The 19289-nt window shown below is 39.5% G+C and overlaps 1 protein-coding gene across 1 annotated transcript; it reads left to right on the top strand.

The window, feature by feature from the left end:
* The first annotated feature begins 309 nt into the window (after positions 1-309).
* Positions 310-12375, top strand: nr1d4b (nuclear receptor subfamily 1, group D, member 4b). The gene is made up of 8 exons (XM_048172904.1): positions 310-1045; positions 5673-6002; positions 6088-6176; positions 6296-6440; positions 8691-9247; positions 9361-9546; positions 10253-10463; positions 11253-12375. The coding sequence occupies exons 1-8, from the start codon at positions 1030-1032 to the stop codon at positions 11447-11449; spliced, it is 1731 nt and encodes a 576-aa protein (XP_048028861.1). The 5' UTR covers positions 310-1029; the 3' UTR covers positions 11450-12375.
* Positions 12376-19289: the final 6914 nt, after the last annotated feature.

Below are 19289 nucleotides of genomic sequence, written 5' to 3' on the forward strand. Positions count from 1 at the left end.
ATGTCTTAAAAAAAAAAAAACTTACCCTTTATTTATGACGTGTAACTTATATACAGGCACATTTCTCCAGAAATAGCGTTGTATAGACACGTTTCTAAACATCATAGTTGAGTTAGAATTCTCCAAACATTAAACATTATTATCAAAATATGGGTAGCTAATTTAGGCACATGACCTACATCCAAACCAGTGTGATGCAGGCTAAAAACGTGAGACCCACATGATGCCTTTCCGAAGTGCGTACTTCAGGCTGTTTGATGCGGTGTTCAGTCGGGCAAGCCCTCGATGGCTCCAAGCCTATCAGTCGCGCGTGTGTCGAGAGGAGGAACTCGAGCAATAGAAAGCTCTGGAGGGAAACAAACAGCAGTCACGGTGCGCTCCTCCTTCTCTCCATGTGCCTCCCCCACGGCTCTCCCCCCTCTCATCACATTTGCATAAAATGTATGTCAGTAGGGCAGCGCTCACATGCCGCGCGCGCATGCAAGCAAGCAGGCATTCCAATGTCAAATGAGTCCACACGCAGTCATCTGCCACTGTGAACAACAGAGAGGAGGAACAGCAGCTACTACAGCAGCGTGACTGGGAAGAGAAAAGGGCGTGTGAAACGGAGTCAGAGTCCTTGGCACACAATACCACAAACAATTTAAAGGGCATAGAAAGGAGGGGGGAAACTAGTGGGGGAAAAGCTCAGTCACATTTCTAAGACACCTGAAAACGTGTTTAGTGTGTGTATGAGTGTGATGCCTGTGCGCGTCTCAAACTAGTTGCACATCTCAGCCTTGATGCCAGGTCACTGATTGTTCGCTACTGTAATGTACACGATCCAGTCTTTAAGGACAGATCTCAGAGAGTGAGGACGCTTATCTGAAGGACATCTGACTTTTGAGAACCAACTTCTTTTACCGAGACAGACTTCTTGAAGTTTTCACTTGTGTGGACGGAATTTGAAACACGCTTATTATTATTATTATTATTATTGAGCTGGCTCAGATATCTGCATATTCTTCATCAACACCAGGAACAGACACCATGGACGGCAGCCCAGGTGAGTTTTAAAAGCATTATTTTGGCTACAATTATTAATTAACGTAGATACATTTTTGCATTCACCATTTTGACATAATATCTTGTTTAACTTTGTAAAATAGTGACATAAATATATTGGTATTTTAGTGCACATTTTACAATACCATTATGGTGTTATTTTTAGCTTTTGCATATATATATATATATATATATATATATATATATATATATATATATATATATATATATATATATATAGATAAACATATGTGACTATATCGCGCTCTCCCGATGTTTTGTCAAATGTTTCCGGTCTCGCGTTGCAAGTAAACAAACTCACGTGCAGCTGCTCGCGCGCTCTTCCAATAGACTGTGTACATCATCATGATGCATCATCCTCATAAATGAATTGTGACCTCCTACCAACCAACGACTTGTTGCTAAAACAAAGTTGCAATCGTAAAAATTAAACGCTATATCTGGGCACTCGCCAAAGTGATTAATTTGTATGCTACTTCAGTATAGAGGTGGATACAATCCAAAACTTGTCTACTGTCAAGGTGTTTCCCTTTCGACCCGGTAACGTGTTCATACTGTGATTCATTAACCCAGTCACGCTCGTGACTGATGGGCATTACTTTACGCGCTCCTCCTTTACATTCACTTGAACACGTGCATGTCAATAACTGCTCATGAACATGTGAGAGGATAACCATCATTTATCCTGAAATGAAACACAGTAATAACATTGATTCAGCACATCATGATCAAGGAGTAAACCAGAGTTTTGTTTACTGGCATCACATGACCTTTGTTATGAGGCAGTGATGCTTTTAAATGGCTCAATGGCTGTCATATAAAAGTAATTTTAGATTTTTTTTTTTTAGCAAGTCATACTCAAAATGGAAATAATCCAGTTTAGTGTGATTCCAATATACTGATTAAAATGGCTACTAGTTTTTTTGCAGCAAGTAAAATAATGATACACACTTAACATGGGAACTTTAAAATAGTAGACTCTAAATTGCAAAACTGTCCATTTCTTGTATATTATTATTATTATCATAACAGACTACAATTATGCAGTCTAACAATTGTCAGTGTGCTATTTTATGATGGGTTAGAAATAACATCTCTCAAAACACATAACCGTATTGTCAGTGTTAGTGTGTTTTCATGTGATTTCTTTGAAAGCACTCCAGCTGCGCGTTTTGCATGTCATCATAGCGCTGTTCAGTCAGACAGACTTTCACTTTCACTGTCACGAGGATCAACTCCGAACTCCACGTGCCACGCGTGATTTCCCAGGCACACACCCCCTCCTTGCTTGTGTTTTTGTTCCGGCAGCCCGTGTCTCATCTGGCCTCTGAAGGGAGGGAGGCTGGTCACTGGGTCAAAGTCAAACAGGCGCAGATCTGAACTTCTCTCTTCTCTGCCTGCGTGATCTCAGTTAAACACATGCTATAACAGGCACACCCTTATGTGATAGAATATGGTGCTTTTAAGGCCTATAAACAGACTAAAAGATTGAGTCGTCTCGTAAAAACAAAGCTCAAAGCTGTAACAAATATGTAACTCGCATGCACTTTGCACCTGGTAGTGTTGCTTAACTCTGATGCTTATTCCTGATGTCAAAAATGAATAAATTAGATTACGAAGCGAATGATAAGTTGTTCATTTGTAGCACACTGAGCGTTCATTCACATAGGTTGTGCTGCACACCTGTGTTTTCTTCAAGAAGATATAATATTGACCTAGTTTTCCGCAGCAGCACATGTCTGAGGGCATCAAACCTTCCAACAAGACACAAGAAATCAAAGCCTCCCAACTGAGAGTCTGAAAACTCACCTGCCAAATCAGTGAAAACGTAATTCACTTAATGTGGCTGGTTTCAGGCCTTCTAACATTTATCATTCTTCTGTAAATCATTCAACTGTCTTTAGAAAACATTAACATGAAGAATAAATAAATAATGCATGAATAAGAAAGGTTCAACTACACATTCAGATACACCTATACATGAAATTCACAGCTGAGCTATAAATAAATGCATGAGAAAAACTGTTTGGAAGATGACTTAAAATGAACCCAAAATAGGTTAGAAATTGACTTACTAGATGCAACAGTAATAATCAAAAGGTGAACATTTAAGCAATTTAATAAATGTTTATTGCTTAATTATTATTCATTAAACTTATTAATAAATGTTCATTAATTATTAATTTCCAGCATACTTTGGGTTCAATTTAAGCAAGCAATACAGTCATTTTTAAACAATTGTTGAGTTAAAGTTTGGGCAAACATTTAACCCAACCGCTGGGTTTGTCCATTTCTAACCCAACTTGGGTTGTTTTTAACCCAGCAATTTTTATTAGAGTGTAGGATTCGCTTTTATTAGGCAAGTATTTTAGTATCACATTCCAGGTGATACAAAATTATATACAGTATCACATTGCCAGCAGTTACTATTATAGTGCATTAAAACACAATATGCAATACAATACTGTATAATATAAAATGTACATTTATAGCCCACTAATGTTATTAAAATCCATTAAAGTCACTAAGTGATTATACGTAATGTCTATCTTGCATATAGAACGAATGCAGCACTCCTGTCAGCGTTCAGAATATGTCATGTATGTTGCTGTTGAGTGAGACTTTTGCTTTTCCTGAAGAGCAGGTTTCACAAATTCAGACCATAACTTAAATTCAATAACCCATTCATTCTTTCTCAGTCTCATTCACCCTTGTGCATGTGAGACAAATTACACTATAGGAAATGTTTCATGTGGCAAAATGGTCGTGGAAACAGTTTAACTCGGATGAAACTGGGAAGGACAGTTAATGTTGTAGCCTATAATCTCTATACAGTTCGAGAGGCAGCACGTTATAAACAAGTGAGAAGAGGTGAAATGAGTTGCGTTTAAAAAACAACAAGGCGACAACAAAACAAGCTCGTATGTCGAGCAAACGTGACCGTGCACGTTCATGCATGCTCACCAGTTTCCGGTGACTCACGTATTACAAACACGGGCGCATAAATATGGCCTCGGTTACTGTTTTTAAGCCCTCTTCAAACGTGAGCAGCAGGCTGGCAGTTTGTGTGGCTTTTTTTTTTTTCTCGTACTGCGGCTGTTTTAGACACGGGACTGCGGAAAGAGGCTTGTATTTTCGGGGCGTTCACTGTGTCAGGAGTGCATGTGAGTCGGCGGTCAGGTGGCTGGCAGCTCTGGTGCGCGTTCCCGGGCGCGCCGCCAGAGGAGCGCGCAGCGCGTGAGGTGGGGTGTGAGAGTTCTTGGTTCCGTATTTCTGACTCGCAAACAAATCGTTCTTTTGAGTCGGTCTTTTTGATGATTCGGTTTAACAGTCTCGGAAGATGAGCAGTAGTAGAAGTTAGTAAGGGATAACTTTTACGCGATGGAGACAACGCGATTTTTGACGCAAGAAAAACACGCGTAAGAAAAACACTTTTTAAGGTGTCATCATTAAACTGGAAGATCCACATTGCATTAAAAAACAATAAAATATAAAACGCAATCATGTAAACAAACAAGTGTATTTCACTAACACTGAACTTGGGAAAACCAGCATGCAATTCTTGGAACACTTTGGAGAGACGTACGGATTGAATCACTTAAGTGAACCGACTCGCTGAAATAAATCCGATTCCTCTACACGTGAGTCAGTCTGGCTCATCCTGGCACATTTCTCACATGTTTGAGCCTTCTCCTGGCGCGGTTTGAAACATGTGATTCATGATGAAGGATGAGCTAGCCAGACTGAAAGTAGTGGAGGGTTCAAACATGTGAGACATTTCCAAGTTTAGATAGAAATCGGTGGCCTGGCAGCCTTTTGAAAATTCTACTTTTTCTGGACAAAAAATAAATAAATAAATAAAAATTCTGAATAGACCACATCCACACCTTCTCTGAAACAATCCCATTCAGTTAATAACAGACATTTAACTGATTCAGAAAGTAACAATGTGGCTGGTAACTAAAATGTTGCATGTTCAAATCCCACATACATTTGCTTAAGATACTAAACGTCAGATTAACATGAAAAAACAAAACCCAAAAAAACAAAACAAAAACTGTCTATTAGGCACTTTGCATAAAAGCCTCAGCTAAATGACATTTGCTGAATTCCGCAGAATGGATTTAAACTGAGATGTGAATATACATTCTTATTGGTAGATGAAATTAGCCACAATGTTTAATAAACAACTGTGTGGAGTGTAGGGGATTTGTAGACTGCTAAAAATGAAAGCCTTCCCAGTCTGATGATTTTGTGATGGCCTACAAGTTAGTAAACAGATATTTATATCATGAAAACTCTTGAGATAGTTTGGTTTTGTGTGCAAATACCACACATGAAATTACTCATAGCAGATCTAGGCAGGTGGAGCTGGGGAGGTTGGAGGGCTGCAGGACCAGTTTACAGCAAACACTAAACCAGACTGTTTAAATGTTTAGCATGCAAGCTTGTTGGCTGCTGATGTACCAGAGACAAATCAGCCATGTAGAGCCATGTGCCATCTAGAGTTTCATGACTGAACTAGATATAAATAATAACAAGACCAACTTATCCTCATGAAATATTCTTTTCCCTCTCTTTCTCTCTTCTCCTTCACACACACACAGGTGAAGGAGTGATCCACTATGCAGGCTCAACAGGAAGTGCCAGCCCCAGTCCAGGAAGCCCATCCAGTGGGTACCAGACCCAGTCTCCATCCTCTCAACCCTCATCCCCTGAGGAGGTCTCCTTCACTGAGCTTGGTGCCCTTAAAAAATATTCAGCTGGAAGCAATGGCAGTTCTGCAGGGAGCAACAAACTGGTTTTCCAATTTCCAGAAGTAAGCAGTGCTACCTCTGTCAACACCGTTACCCCGACCGTAACGTCATCAGGGCAAAACTCCTACTCTCACCCGATGGTTGGCAGGCGACCCATTGGGTTCACGGGTACCTTTACAAGTGAGTATTATTGGACTCATTTTTGATATTATTGATATCTTTTACCATTGACCACTGCTAACCTGTTTCAAATTTATGTTTCTAGAAACAGGAGGTATGGTGTTGCTTTGCAAAGTATGTGGGGATATTGCATCAGGATTTCACTATGGTGTCCATGCATGTGAGGGATGCAAGGTAAGGACACTCACAAATGCACACTGCTCACTCATAAAATACTCTCAAAATGCATGTTTATGTTGGCTTCTATACTGAGGCTGAAGTCACCATTCAATCTGATCTTGTGTTATCCTCAGGGTTTCTTCCGCCGCAGTATCCAGCAGAACATCAATTATAAGATGTGTGTGAAGAATGAAAACTGTCTGATCATGAGGATGAACCGCAATCGCTGTCAGCACTGTCGCTTTAAGAAGTGTCTCTCTGTCGGCATGTCCAGAGATGGTAAGAGCTTTAAACATACAGTTATTAATAATAAACATTATTATTCTTGGTATGACCATATGTTATTTGTAGTGTTTGCTGAGGGGAAACATCAGTATTACCACACATACTTAGTGTTAGGAAAAATTTCGGACTCAGTGCCTTTAGTCCAATATTAACCCAAATAACAACCACACACAACACCCTAGAAACTGCTCAGCAACATGATAACAATGCTTAGAGTCCATTGGCAACTCACACTTAGACAGGTTTAAGGATAGCGAAGCACGTTTTAACCTTTCAAAGACCATTTCCAAGGTTTTAATGTGGTCTTCTCATGACTCAGTATAGACTACAGTATCGTCAAGGTATGCGTCACAATTAGATACATCACCCAACACAATATGCATCAGCTTTTGAAAAGTGGCTGGTACATTTCTCGTCCCGGACGAGCCCCCAATTGTTAATTGTTTTGCTTAACAAAAATAAGGGAATAAATCTTCAGAAGAGAGTATGGCCTAAAGTGAGTTCAATCCAGTGAGTTCAATTAGAATCTGCAGGATTGGAGTTTCGCGTGAAGGCAAAAATATTTCCCCATGTAGATTCAGCACCGGGTTAAAGTTTGTTACGCAAATGTGATGCGTTTACCAACAGAAAGCTGCTTGGTTTAAAAGTGATCTCTGTGTGAGTTGTGTTTCATGCAACGCTACACTGACAATGGACAACTGACCTTTTTTGCTGCAAAATTTTGCAAATGTGACTGCATCTTTACAGCACATCTTTAATACGTGCTTTCAATTCTGCTTTATATTTCTAACCCAGCATCCACCATCTGTTCTGTAATGCTTGCACCCATGGCTTACGCCCTGTTCTGCCAGTTTCCTTTCACCGTTGATTTATTAGTGCAGGCACGCCTAAATCCCACAAGTCATCACTCACTGTAAAAACTGCAGCAAATCAGGTTAATTTGGGGAATTGGGGACACAAATGGCCCGAGCTCCTCGTACACTGCAGTTTAATGTGTTTCCAGGTCTTCATTTGCTGTACTGCAGGATTAATTAAGATGCAAACGCTAGCTGGGATTTAATAAAGTGCTTTGTCGATGTAACCCAGAAGAAGAATTTCAATTGAATGCAGTGCATAAATGTACTAAAATATCTTTTCGGTTTGTCCTCTAGCACACTTTGCCCATACAGGACAGTGTTGTCTCTGGGGAGCTTTGTAAACTGGGCTGATAATAAATCATATTTTCTGGGGCTAGTGTACATATTTAGGTGACCTAAAAAGCAGAAAAGTGAAGTGATACAGTATGCACCATCATATTTCAACGTCACATGATGTACTTGACCTTGTTTTCCTCCCTTGTAGCCACACTGTAATTAAACTAGATTTCAAATTAATTTGAAAGTTTATGAATATATAAAGAATCTTTATGGATTTAACTTTTCAGGGTATTGTAATGCTATGATGCCCTTAAATGCAAAAGGCATTGTGCATGTCACTTGAAACCTTGACTTCTCCCTTTACACTGGCTTACGCCTTCACGTGAGGCTCTATATTACACCTCTAGACACAAAAAAACATATATTACATACCTAAAGATCCCGTTTTGCATTAGTGCTTGTATTAGCAGTTTTAACCTATCCTTGCTTGCTGAAGTCACCTTACATTGCTCAAGACTCCTTATCAGTCCAGTTTATCATCATCATCTCATGTTCCTCTACCCTACAACATTGCACCACTTAACTATTCTAACGCCTTCTCCTCTCTGCCCTTTTCACCCATAACCTGCTAACCCTTTAACTCATGACTGTATCTATTTTACCTGCTGTCATTTACTCCATCACTCATTCCCTCAGTGACATCACCTCTGCTTCGGGTGACTCACTGACCCACTTCCCAATGGGATAGAGACACACAGAGAGAGAGAAACAGAAGGATGGGGGAGGTGTATTATACAGTTGTAGGATCTATGAATAGCTGCGAGGTGGAGTAGGGAGAGATTGGATGAGAAAGAGGTGGGGGAAGTAGAACAGAAAGAAGCTTTGCAGACCAGTCATAATCTGATATGAAAGATTGGTGGTCACTGTGACGTAATCTTGTTACATGTCTATTATAAAACGGATAGTTTGGGTCCTGAATGTAGTATTCTACATCATACAATAAAACCGTCTGCCATATGCATAAAGGTAATCTAGTAAACTGAAACAGGAACCTTAAAGGATTAGTTCACTTCATACTAAGTGACATTTTTTCCCCCGTTTCTCCTAGCTGTGCGATTTGGACGCATTCCGAAGCGTGAGAAACAACGCCTACTGGACGAAATGCAGAGTTACATGAACAGCCTTAATGAATCGGCGTCCATGGACATCAACTGTACTACACCCACCGAGACCCCTGTCAGCCCTGAAGATGGCCAATCAGAAGAGGCCATTGGTGCTATCTCGCAAGCTTATCGTAACATCTTCGTGAATGGGGAGAAGTTGTTAGTGAAGATTGACGATGACAACAACAACAATCCTTCTTCCTTCCGGCATAATCAAATACAAGAGTCCGGCTACACCCAGTCTCACCCTCAGCCAAGCATCTCACCGCAAGAACATGCTGTCCATTCCACAACAAGCTGCCTCACCCAATCCAGATGTCCGTTCGCTAACCACGAAAACAAACCAACAATCCAGGTTATGGACAACAACCACTATAACTTCCCACAATCCGCAAGTCCCAAACAGGGAACTACACCTTCTCAAAGCTATCCATCTAAGCACAACAGTTATTCCACTCAGACATCTTGTCCTTGGAGACTGAGTCCTGGTGCTAAAGTTCTGGTAGGTTTCATGAGGGCATATGATTTGTTGCACAATGCTAAACAATGTCTAAGTTTACTATTTGTTTATATATATATATTCATGAGACTCTTTCTCTTTCTGTATTTCCCTAGGCATGTCCTCTCAATGCATGTCCCGTCTCCCCAGCCAGTCACTCCAGTCAACAGGTCTGGGAGAGTTTCTCCCAGTGCTTCACTCCAGCTGTTAAAGAAGTGGTTGAATTTGCCAAAAGCATTCCAGGGTTTCAGGCACTGAGTCAACATGATCAGGTCATGCTGCTGAAGGCAGGAACCTTTCAGGTGAGAAACACCAAAGTCTGTCCCCAGATCATTTCCAATCAGACTGTCTTAGCCTGGATGTATCTGCTTTCCTTCATGAGCCTATATGAGATCTAAATCACAGAAGGCAGTTTCTAGTGGTGGGAAATCCAACTCCCCTGCTGAAAAATCCAGCATAAACCAGCATGAATCCCATGTTGGTCCAGGTTGGTTTAGTTCTGGTCTACCAGAACTCCTGCTTCCCATGTTGGGGGCCACTAACATGGGATGCTGGACCAGCAATGCTGGATTTTTCAGCAGGGTCATTTCCGCAAATCTTTCGAACAATTTTTTTTTAAAGAATCAGCTATTTAGAGCCAAAATATTGTTGACTCAAGCTCACGACCCAAGGATTGATTCAGTTCAGATTGGTTTTGCGAATTGGTTTGATTGATTCATTGCAAAGATTTGACTCAACTGAACAATTCGATCATGAATCCGACATCCCTAGCAGTTTTGTTAGTTAAAAGTTTCAAACATATGGTGTTACGGACAACTATTTACAGACTGCGCAAGGCTCTAGACTTATATCTTTACAGATTTGTTTTCAACACTCAGCTACTATGGTCTGAATGTGAAATGCTTTCAGTACTTAAATACAATGATTAAAGCCTCTGTGAGTTGTTTGATGCACTTTACACAGCCAAATCTTGAACAGTTTATTTAACATAATATATCTTCATTGCAGGTTCTAATGGTGAGGTTCTGCTCACTGTTTGATGCCAAGGAACGGACTGTAACATTCCTAAATGGTCAGACCTACCCGTTGGCATCCCTACGAGTGCTTGGCATGGGCAGCCTTCTGGACGCCATGTTTGAGTTTAGTGAGAAGCTGGGGAACATGGGGCTGGAGGCCGATGAGATGGGCCTCTTCATGGCTGTGGTGCTGGTTTCTGCAGGTACATTGGATTCCCAGTAATTGAGAGAATTATCACACACAAGCAATGTTTGAAGTGTGTCAGTACTAGTGAGATGTCCAACTAGGAAACATTTTTAGGCATCACAGCTTTGCTTTTCACATGGCTGTTTCAAACGGTATAAAGATACGGAATGTTTGGCCAATTCTAAATCAGCATCACATGTGTTATTTGTGGATAACGTGATACTAAAATCCATTGACTACAGCCACCATTTTGGATGGAATTTTTTGCAAAGGAAATGTTGATTGCAAAAAACATTCCATTTTGATAAGCTGCTATATTTTTCTTCACAATATGTGGAATAAAAAATAAAATTAATTGCAAAATTTTTGAGGAGAAAAAGTCAGAAATGTGAGTTATAAACTTGTAATTGTGAAACAAAGTAAGAATTATGAGTTATAAACTTCTAATTGTGAGACAAAGTCAGAACTGTCAGTTATTAACTCAAAATTTCAAGAAAAAAGTCATATTTGTGGGATACAAACTGGCAATTGTGAGAGAACAAGTCAGAACTGTAAGATGCAATTACTTTTTTAATTTTTTTTTTTATTCTGTGGCGGAAACAAGCTTCCATATACATATACGATGCGCTTTTTCTCATTCCATTGACCTGCATCTCACATTTTAAACGTGTTCTGTGTGAATCGGCCCTTAGAAGGTAGTTGCTTATGTTGCTTATGCAGTGAGTTTGGAATAGAGTTATCTACATCGAAGTTTATACACAGAGACAATATTCCGGTTACTCATGATTATTTTTCTCTGTATCAGATCGCTCAGGTATATCAGACATGGGTGCCGTAGAGCAGCTCCAGGAGGATCTGATCGGCGCTCTTCGCGCTCTCATCACACGCCGGAGGCCGGAAGACAGCTCGCTCTTCCCCAAACTCTTGCTGCGTCTGCCTGACCTCCGCACCCTCAACAACCAGCACTCCGACAAACTCCTCGCCTTCCACATTGACCCCTGAGGACAGAAAGAGACAATCGCCAGACCTACCTAAGATCATCTACACGGGGTCAAAGCAGAGATTCAGGGTGCTCTTCTTGTACAAATAAGCCATGCATAATTCAGGATGAACTTCGCACTTACACAGACACCTCAGACTTACTTCACCACGTCAAACTTTTCCAGTGTAACATAAGAAGTCTATAAAGAATGGAGCAGATGCTGGACATTTGGACTTTTCAGGAGAGTTTCCAAGAAATTCAAGAACCGAAGAAGAGGGAATAGATTTTTCTTTCTACAATGGACATTTGATGAGATTATGAGGTGATTTTATAACCAGAATTAATCTGGACTTGCAAATCAGTGTCAGTATGCAGTTTTGGGACATTATAAATATTTTTCTCACTCCAGATGCCATGCATTCGTTATCATATTGTTCAACACATTGTACAACCTTAACTACTTCTCATATGCTAACTCATAATTCAATAATTTCATTTAACGCATTCTTATATCACCTTGTGGGCCGTTATAAATATTGTTTATTGCTCATGTCAGGCACAGGCAGTCAAAACCTTGTGTAAAAACATGTATTATAATTGAAATATATGATAGTTTCTCATAACTGTATAAGACTGTAATATGTATTCTCGTGTGGAAATATCATAATAGCAGGGACAGTGGGTTGTTCAATGAAGAAAGGACTGCTTATCTTGTATTTAAACAGCTCTGCATGGATATGGATTATTCTTCTCTTTGCAGTTCAGAATTTTCTTTTATATTGGAGAGGATGGGTTAGCTGCAAAGTGGACATTGACATTTCTACACAAATTCAATTCATTTGTTTCACGTGCATCTAAATGTATATTTGATAAATGTATTATGTTTATGTTTATCTTTTACCATAGAGATGGCAAGATTATGTCATATTAAAAGATTACCTTTGAATTTTTGCAAACTGAGTTTTTTGTATACATACATGTGTATATATAGTATCCCGAGCACTGCACATTCCTTTGCACACGGAATGCTGATGGAGCACGATGGTATCCTAGCAACAGCAAATGGAACCAGCATGAGCTGATGTATGTGATCTATGATTTTCACCTTCATTTAAATAATGGCTCCAGGGGTCCAAATGAAATCTTTGTTTCATTTCATATATTACATACGCTGCCTTCTTACTATTACAGACACTGTACTGTAGCACAGAATAATCAGTCTAGAGTGCAGTGTAGAATATTTAATGTTGGCCATACCAAATGTATCATACCTGTGAATAACTGCCTCTTCAAATGAAATGTTAGACGAATGTGATGCTGTTGGTAGAATGAGGTTGAGGCAACAGAAATGAAACAAACATGCTATGGAGCCACTGACAGCTGTGGAATGGGACAAAGGAACAGGGAGAATATTGATTTACATTGTGCCCCTTCTCTTTACTGTGTTTTAAAAGAAAATTAACATTACTATTTGCACATGATCCTTAAGAAATATATATATATATATATATATATATATATATATAAAATACACGATCAGGCATAACATTATGACCACCTTCCTAATATTGTGTTGGTCCCCTTTTGCTGCCAAAACAGCCCTGACCCGTTGAGGCATGGACTCCTCTAGATCCTTGAAGGTGTGCTGTGGTATCTGACACCAAGATGTTAGCAGCAGATCCTTTAATTCCTGTAAGTTGCGAGGTGGAGCCTCCATGGATCAGACTTGTTTGTTCAGCACATCCCACAAATGATCGATTGGATTGAGATCTGGGGAATTTGGAGGTCAAGTCAACACCTCAAACTCGTTGCTGTGCTCCTCAAACCATTCTTGAACCATTTTTGCTTTGTGGCAGGAGCATTATCCTGCTGAAAGAGGCCACAGCCACCAGGGAATACCGTTTCCATGAAAGGGTGTACATGGTCTGCAACAATGCTTAGGTAGGTGGTATGTGTCACAGTAACATCCACATGGATGGCAGGACCTAAGGTTTCCCAGCAGAACATTGTCCAAAGCATCACACTGCCACCGCCGGCTTGCCTTCTTCCCATAGTGCAGTGGTTCCCAACCACATTCCTGGAGTACCCCCCAACACTGCACATTTTGCATGTCTCCTTGATCAAGCACACCTGAATCAAGTCATCAATTCATTAGCAGAGACTCCAAGACCAGAAATTGGTGTGTCAGACAAAGGAGACATGGAAAATGTGCAGTGTTGGGGGTACTCCAGGAATGTGGTTGGGAACCACTGCCATAGTGCATCCTGGTGCCATGTGTTCCCCAGGTAAACGACGTACACGCACCCGGCCATCCATGTGATGTAGAAGAAAACGTGATTCATCAGACCAGGCCACCTTCTTCCATTGCTCAGGGTCAGCATGGGACCCTGACTGGTCTGCGGCTATGCAACTCCATACGCAACAAACTGTGATGCACTGTGTATTCTGACACCTTTCTATCAGAACCAGCATTAACTTCTTGAGCAGTTTGAGCTACAGTAGCTCATCTGTTGGATTGGACCACATGGGCCAGTCTTCGCTCCTCATGTGCATCAATGAGCCTCGGCCGCCCATGACCCTGTCACCGGTTCACCACTGTTCCTTCCTTGGAGCACTTTTGACAGATACTGAACACTGCAGACCGGGAACACCCCACAAGAGCTGCAGTTTTGGAGATGCTCTGACCCAGTCGTTTAGCCATCACAATTTGGCCCTTGTCAAACTCACTCAAATCCTTACGCTTGCCCATTTTTCCTGCTTCTAAAACATGAACAAAATGTTCACCTGCTGCCTAATATATATAGTGGGTACGGAAAGTATTCAGACTCCCTTAATTTTTTCACTCTTTGTTATATTGCAGCTATTTGCTAAAATCATTTCATTTTTTTTCCTCATTAATGTACACACAGCACCCCATATTGACAGAAAAACACAGAATTGTTGACATTTTTGCAGATTTATTAAAAAAGAAAAACTGAAATATCACATGGTCCTAAGTATTCAGACCCTTTGCTGTGACACTCATATATTTAACTCAGGTGCTGTCCATTTCTTCTGATCATCCTTGAGATGGTTCTACACCTTCATTTGAGTCCAGCTGTGTTTGATTATACTGATTGGACTTGATTAGGAAAGCCACACACCTGTCTATATAAGACCTTACAGCTCACAGTGCATGTCAGAGCAAATGAGAATCATGAGGTCAAAGGAACTGCCTGAAGAGCTCAGAGACAGACTTGTGGCAAGGCACAGATCTGGCCAAGGTTACAAAAAAATTCTGCTGCACTTAAGGTTCCTAAGAGCACAATGGCCTCCATAATCTTTAAATGGAAGATGTTTGGGACGACCAGAACCCTTCCTAGAGCTGGCCGTCCGGCCAAACTGAGCTATCGGGGGAGAAGAGCCTTGGTGAGAGAGGTAAAGAAAAACCCAAAGATCACTGTGGCTGAGTTCCAGAGATGCAGTCGGGAGATGGGAGAAAGTTGTAGAAAGTCAACCATCACTGCAGCCCTCCACCAGTTGGGGCTTTATGGCAGAGTGGCCCGACGGAAGCCTCTCCTCAGTGCAAGACACATGAAAGCCCGCATGGAGTTTGCTAAAAAAACACCTGAAGGACTCCAAGATGGTGAGAAATAAGATTCTCTGGTCTGATGAGACCAAGATAGAACTTTTTGGCCTTAATTCTAAGCGGTATGTGTGGAGAAAACCAGGCACTGCTCATCACCTGTCCAATACAGTCCCAACAGTGAAGCATGGTGGTGGCAGCATCATGCTGTGGGGGTGTTTTTCAGCTGCAGGGACAGGACGACTGGTTGCAATCAAGGGAAAGATGAATGCGGCCAAGTACAGGGATATCCTGGACGAAAACCTTCTCCAGAGTGCTCAGGACCTCAGACTGGGCCGAAGGTTTACCTTCCAACAAGACAATGACCCTAAGCACACAGCTAAAATAACGAAGGAGTGGCTTCACAACAACTCCATGACTGTTCTTGAATGGCCCAGCCAGAGCCCTGACTTAAACCCAATTGAGCATCTCTGGAGAGACGTAAAAATGGCTGTCCACCAACGTTTACCATCCAACCTGACAGAACTGGAGAGGATCTGCAAGGAGGAATGGCAGAGGATCCCCAAATCCAGGTGTGAAAAACTTGCATCTTTCCCAAAAAGACTCATGGCTGTATTAGATCAAAAGGGTGCTTCTACTAAATACTGAGCAAAGGGTCTGAATACTTAGGACCATGTGATATTTCAGTTTTTCTTTTTTAATAAATCTGCAAAAATGTCAACAATTCTGTGTTTTTCTGTCAATATGGGGTGCTGTGTGTACATTAATGAGGAAAAAAAAGAACTTAAATGATTTTAGCAAATGGCTGCAATATAACAAAGAGTGAAAAATTTAAGGGGGTCTGAATACTTTCCGTACCCACTGTACTTGCTCACTTGCTGCCTTATATATAAAATATGTCAAATACATATGCTATCAAATATAGCCTACATCAAACATATATGAATAAATGAGTCCAGATTCGTATTGCACAACCAACCAGTAATGCTTGATATGGCATTATATTCTTATATACACTGAGTGCGCCCTCTTTAGGTTAATGTGCCATATTACATTTAAGTGAACAGTAATGTTAAAGACATTAGTTTTAATAAAGTCTTTAAATGAATGATTTCCTTAAATGATTTCTAAATCAGTTTCTTGTCCAGCCAAGCTAAGCAAGCAATGAAACAAAATGTTGTAGCTCTGAAACTCATCAGATAATTCAACAATTGTATCTGGAATTATTTATATTTGTCTAAAACTGAAAGTGTGAATAAAGTTGATGCAGTGAGAGCCAGTCAAACGAAGAAGTGATGGATAAAAATTATTTTATTTATAAGTAAATAATAAAATGAATAATAAACAATGAATGTTTAAATAAAGAATAATCAGCTTTTAATAGTAAGTAGCAAAGTAACAATAAACCAGTCTGTATCACAACATCTGAGTAAAATAATATTGTCACAGGAGTAAAAGAGCAAAAGAAGGGCCCTTCTTCCATCATGTTCAGACCTTATAATAATACTAATGTGATTATAAATGAGACATTTGATATGAGACAGGATACCAGACTTTGTAGACGAAAATAATAAAGATCAGTTTAGTATATAAAATAGCTTGTCTCAACTTGACATTTTCAGAGGCAGAGCTGAACTAAATATCTGAATAGAATAGATTAATATGAGTATATGATATCAAAAGATATAACGAATAAAAAGAACATTCATAAATTGAATGATACAAGAATAATATGTTTGAAAGGATAAATCATAGAAATAACCACAGAAGAATAATCATAAGCATACATTTTTATATACACCATAGAAATAAAGTGAATAAAACAGAGGTATGTTTTAAAGAAATTAAAATCTTAAAGGGAGGGTGACTGTGAAATTAAGCTATTTATAAGTTATTTTTTGAGTTATCAACAAGTTATTGCTATTGTTGCAAACTATATATGGGGACTTATTATAAGAAAAGTTATTACTATTGGACAGAAACCAGGCCATAACAGAGGGAACAGCGCCCTCTACTGACAAAACTATGTTAGCTTAGATGACATAACTTTAAAAAATATTTCTGACATGTCTTTGAAAAATACATTTCTGTAGCTCATACAATGCCAAGTTTATGTTGTTGAATCCCAGGAAATGTATGAACTGATAAAATGTGTGAAATGTAAGTCACTGTGGATAAAAGCATTTGCCAAACGCAATAAAGAAAAATATCTAAACTCTGCAAAACGGAGATCTTTCTTTAGCACATATAAATAAACACCCATCGTACTATAGTTTGTCCCACTGACATGCAGTCTTCCAGAAATAAACCCCTAAACCTTTAACACACTTAACACATTGTCAGTCATTACAAAAGCAGCTTACAAAAGCCATGAAGTCACCGTTTCAAAAGCTGACAGTCACATGACCTACAAGCTGAGACAGCCAAAACATTCTTTACTAATAAATACTATTATACAATTGTTAATACACAACATTGTAGATGTGCTTAGATTGTTCACACATGGCAGGGGTCTCCAAACTCGGTCCTGGAGAGTTTAGCTCCAACTAGCCTCAAAACACCTGCCTGGAAGTTTCTAGTATGCCTAGTAAGACCTAGATTAGCTGGTTCAGGTGTGTTTAATTGGGGTTGGAGCTATATGGCCACATTGATATATTGCCTATGTAACTATATCAACAATATGAATCACAAAACATGTGATGAAACAGCTAAATCTAATTATTGATTACAACAGAAATTGTAATTAATGACTTTATAAATGTGGTGTCACAATTTGCCACATATACTTCATATCTGTCATAACAACTTGTCCAGCCTCTTCTATTAAAGGGCACCCTTTCACAAGATGTAATATAAGTCTCTGGTGTCTCCAGAACGTGTCTGTGAAGTTTCAGCTCAAAATACCCCACAGATCATTTATTATAGCTTGTCAAATTTGCCCCTATTTGGCTGTGAGCAAAAACATGCCGTTTTTGTGTGTGTCCTTTTAAATGCAAATGAGCTGCTGCTCCCGCCCCCTTTCCAGAAGAGGGCGGAGCTTTAACAGCTCGACAACAACAACAAAGCTGGAGAATCTCACGCAGCCAAAATGAGGATTGTCAGTAACGGTGTTCAGCCTTACATTGTTCAAACCGGAGTCGACACTGATGGAGAGACTCAGGAAGAAGTTACAGCTTTTAGAATGAAACTGGACATTTCTGAATTGTTAGTGGATAAATGTGCTGGCTTTTGCAAATAAACATTGCATTTTTAATGTCTTGTCTTTACAGAAAACGTTCACAGTTTTTTTTTTGGGGGGCACAAAAAAAAAAAGGAAAAAAGAATTAGAGATGTAGAATAGGTTAATTGTTATGTAATGTATGTAATAATGTGATATAATGTACAATCACCTTTACACTGACAAAACTATATAAAAAAAAATCTATATTTAATAAAAAAAAAATATATATATATATATATATATATATATATATATATATATATATATATATATATATATATATATATATATATATATATATATATATATATATATATCACATTCTGCCCAATATTTTCCTACAAACAATGTTCATGTTTAAGGCTCTGAAAACAAACATGAATGTAACCATGTAGTCTATGTTATATTATGTGCAAAAAAGGGGGTCAAATAACATTAGGCCTACATTCTAAAATTGTAACACTACAATCTAAAAACAAAATAATGCTTTTTAAAGCAGAAGTTTTTCATAAACTAAAAATAAAATAAAAAAGCACAGACTTTATTAGTTATTTTGATTACAATAGTCACTGTCCATGCTGTACTGCCCCATTGTTTAAACACAAGCACGGAAAGCAAAATAAGGCATTAGAGAAACGCACCCACATGCCAGGCCTTTTTGGTGTACCAACGTGAAGAGTGCTTCGCGTGTACGTTTCCCCTTTTCGCTTGTCTGCTGTCTGATTAAAGGTCAGGCTGATCTGGACCCAGTTCTTTTACCTTCAGTTTTTCTGCCAAAGTTCTCTTCTCAAACGGGCATTGGAGTAGAGATTTTACAGAGTTTTCGTGTCCGGACTAATTACACCTTGTCCGCCATTGTCACATAACATTAATTGAAAATCGCGCCACTACTGACCAAGCCCTCATTTGAGAGTTGGGGCGAAAAAAAATCGCCCATTGCAGATAAGAACTGAGGACGCTGATTGGCTCAATGTTATGTCACATCTTGAATTATTTATATATTGAATAGGCATTTGACTAAATTCTACAAAGACCCGCCTCCTTTGGGCATTTCCGATTGCCCCTCAGTAAATTG

The sequence above is a fragment of the Megalobrama amblycephala genome, linkage group LG21 (assembly GCF_018812025.1).
Source record: "Megalobrama amblycephala isolate DHTTF-2021 linkage group LG21, ASM1881202v1, whole genome shotgun sequence".
In the NCBI taxonomy this organism is placed as follows: Eukaryota; Metazoa; Chordata; class Actinopteri; order Cypriniformes; family Xenocyprididae; genus Megalobrama; species Megalobrama amblycephala.

Excerpts from the sequence above, each read along its gene's own strand:
- nr1d4b (XM_048172904.1), top strand. Across the intron at positions 6,441-8,690 it reads TGTCGGCATGTCCAGAGATG|CTGTGCGATTTGGACGCATT; the intron begins GTAAGAGCTTTA and ends CGTTTCTCCTAG. Across the intron at positions 9,547-10,252 it reads TGAAGGCAGGAACCTTTCAG|GTTCTAATGGTGAGGTTCTG; the intron begins GTGAGAAACACC and ends TCTTCATTGCAG.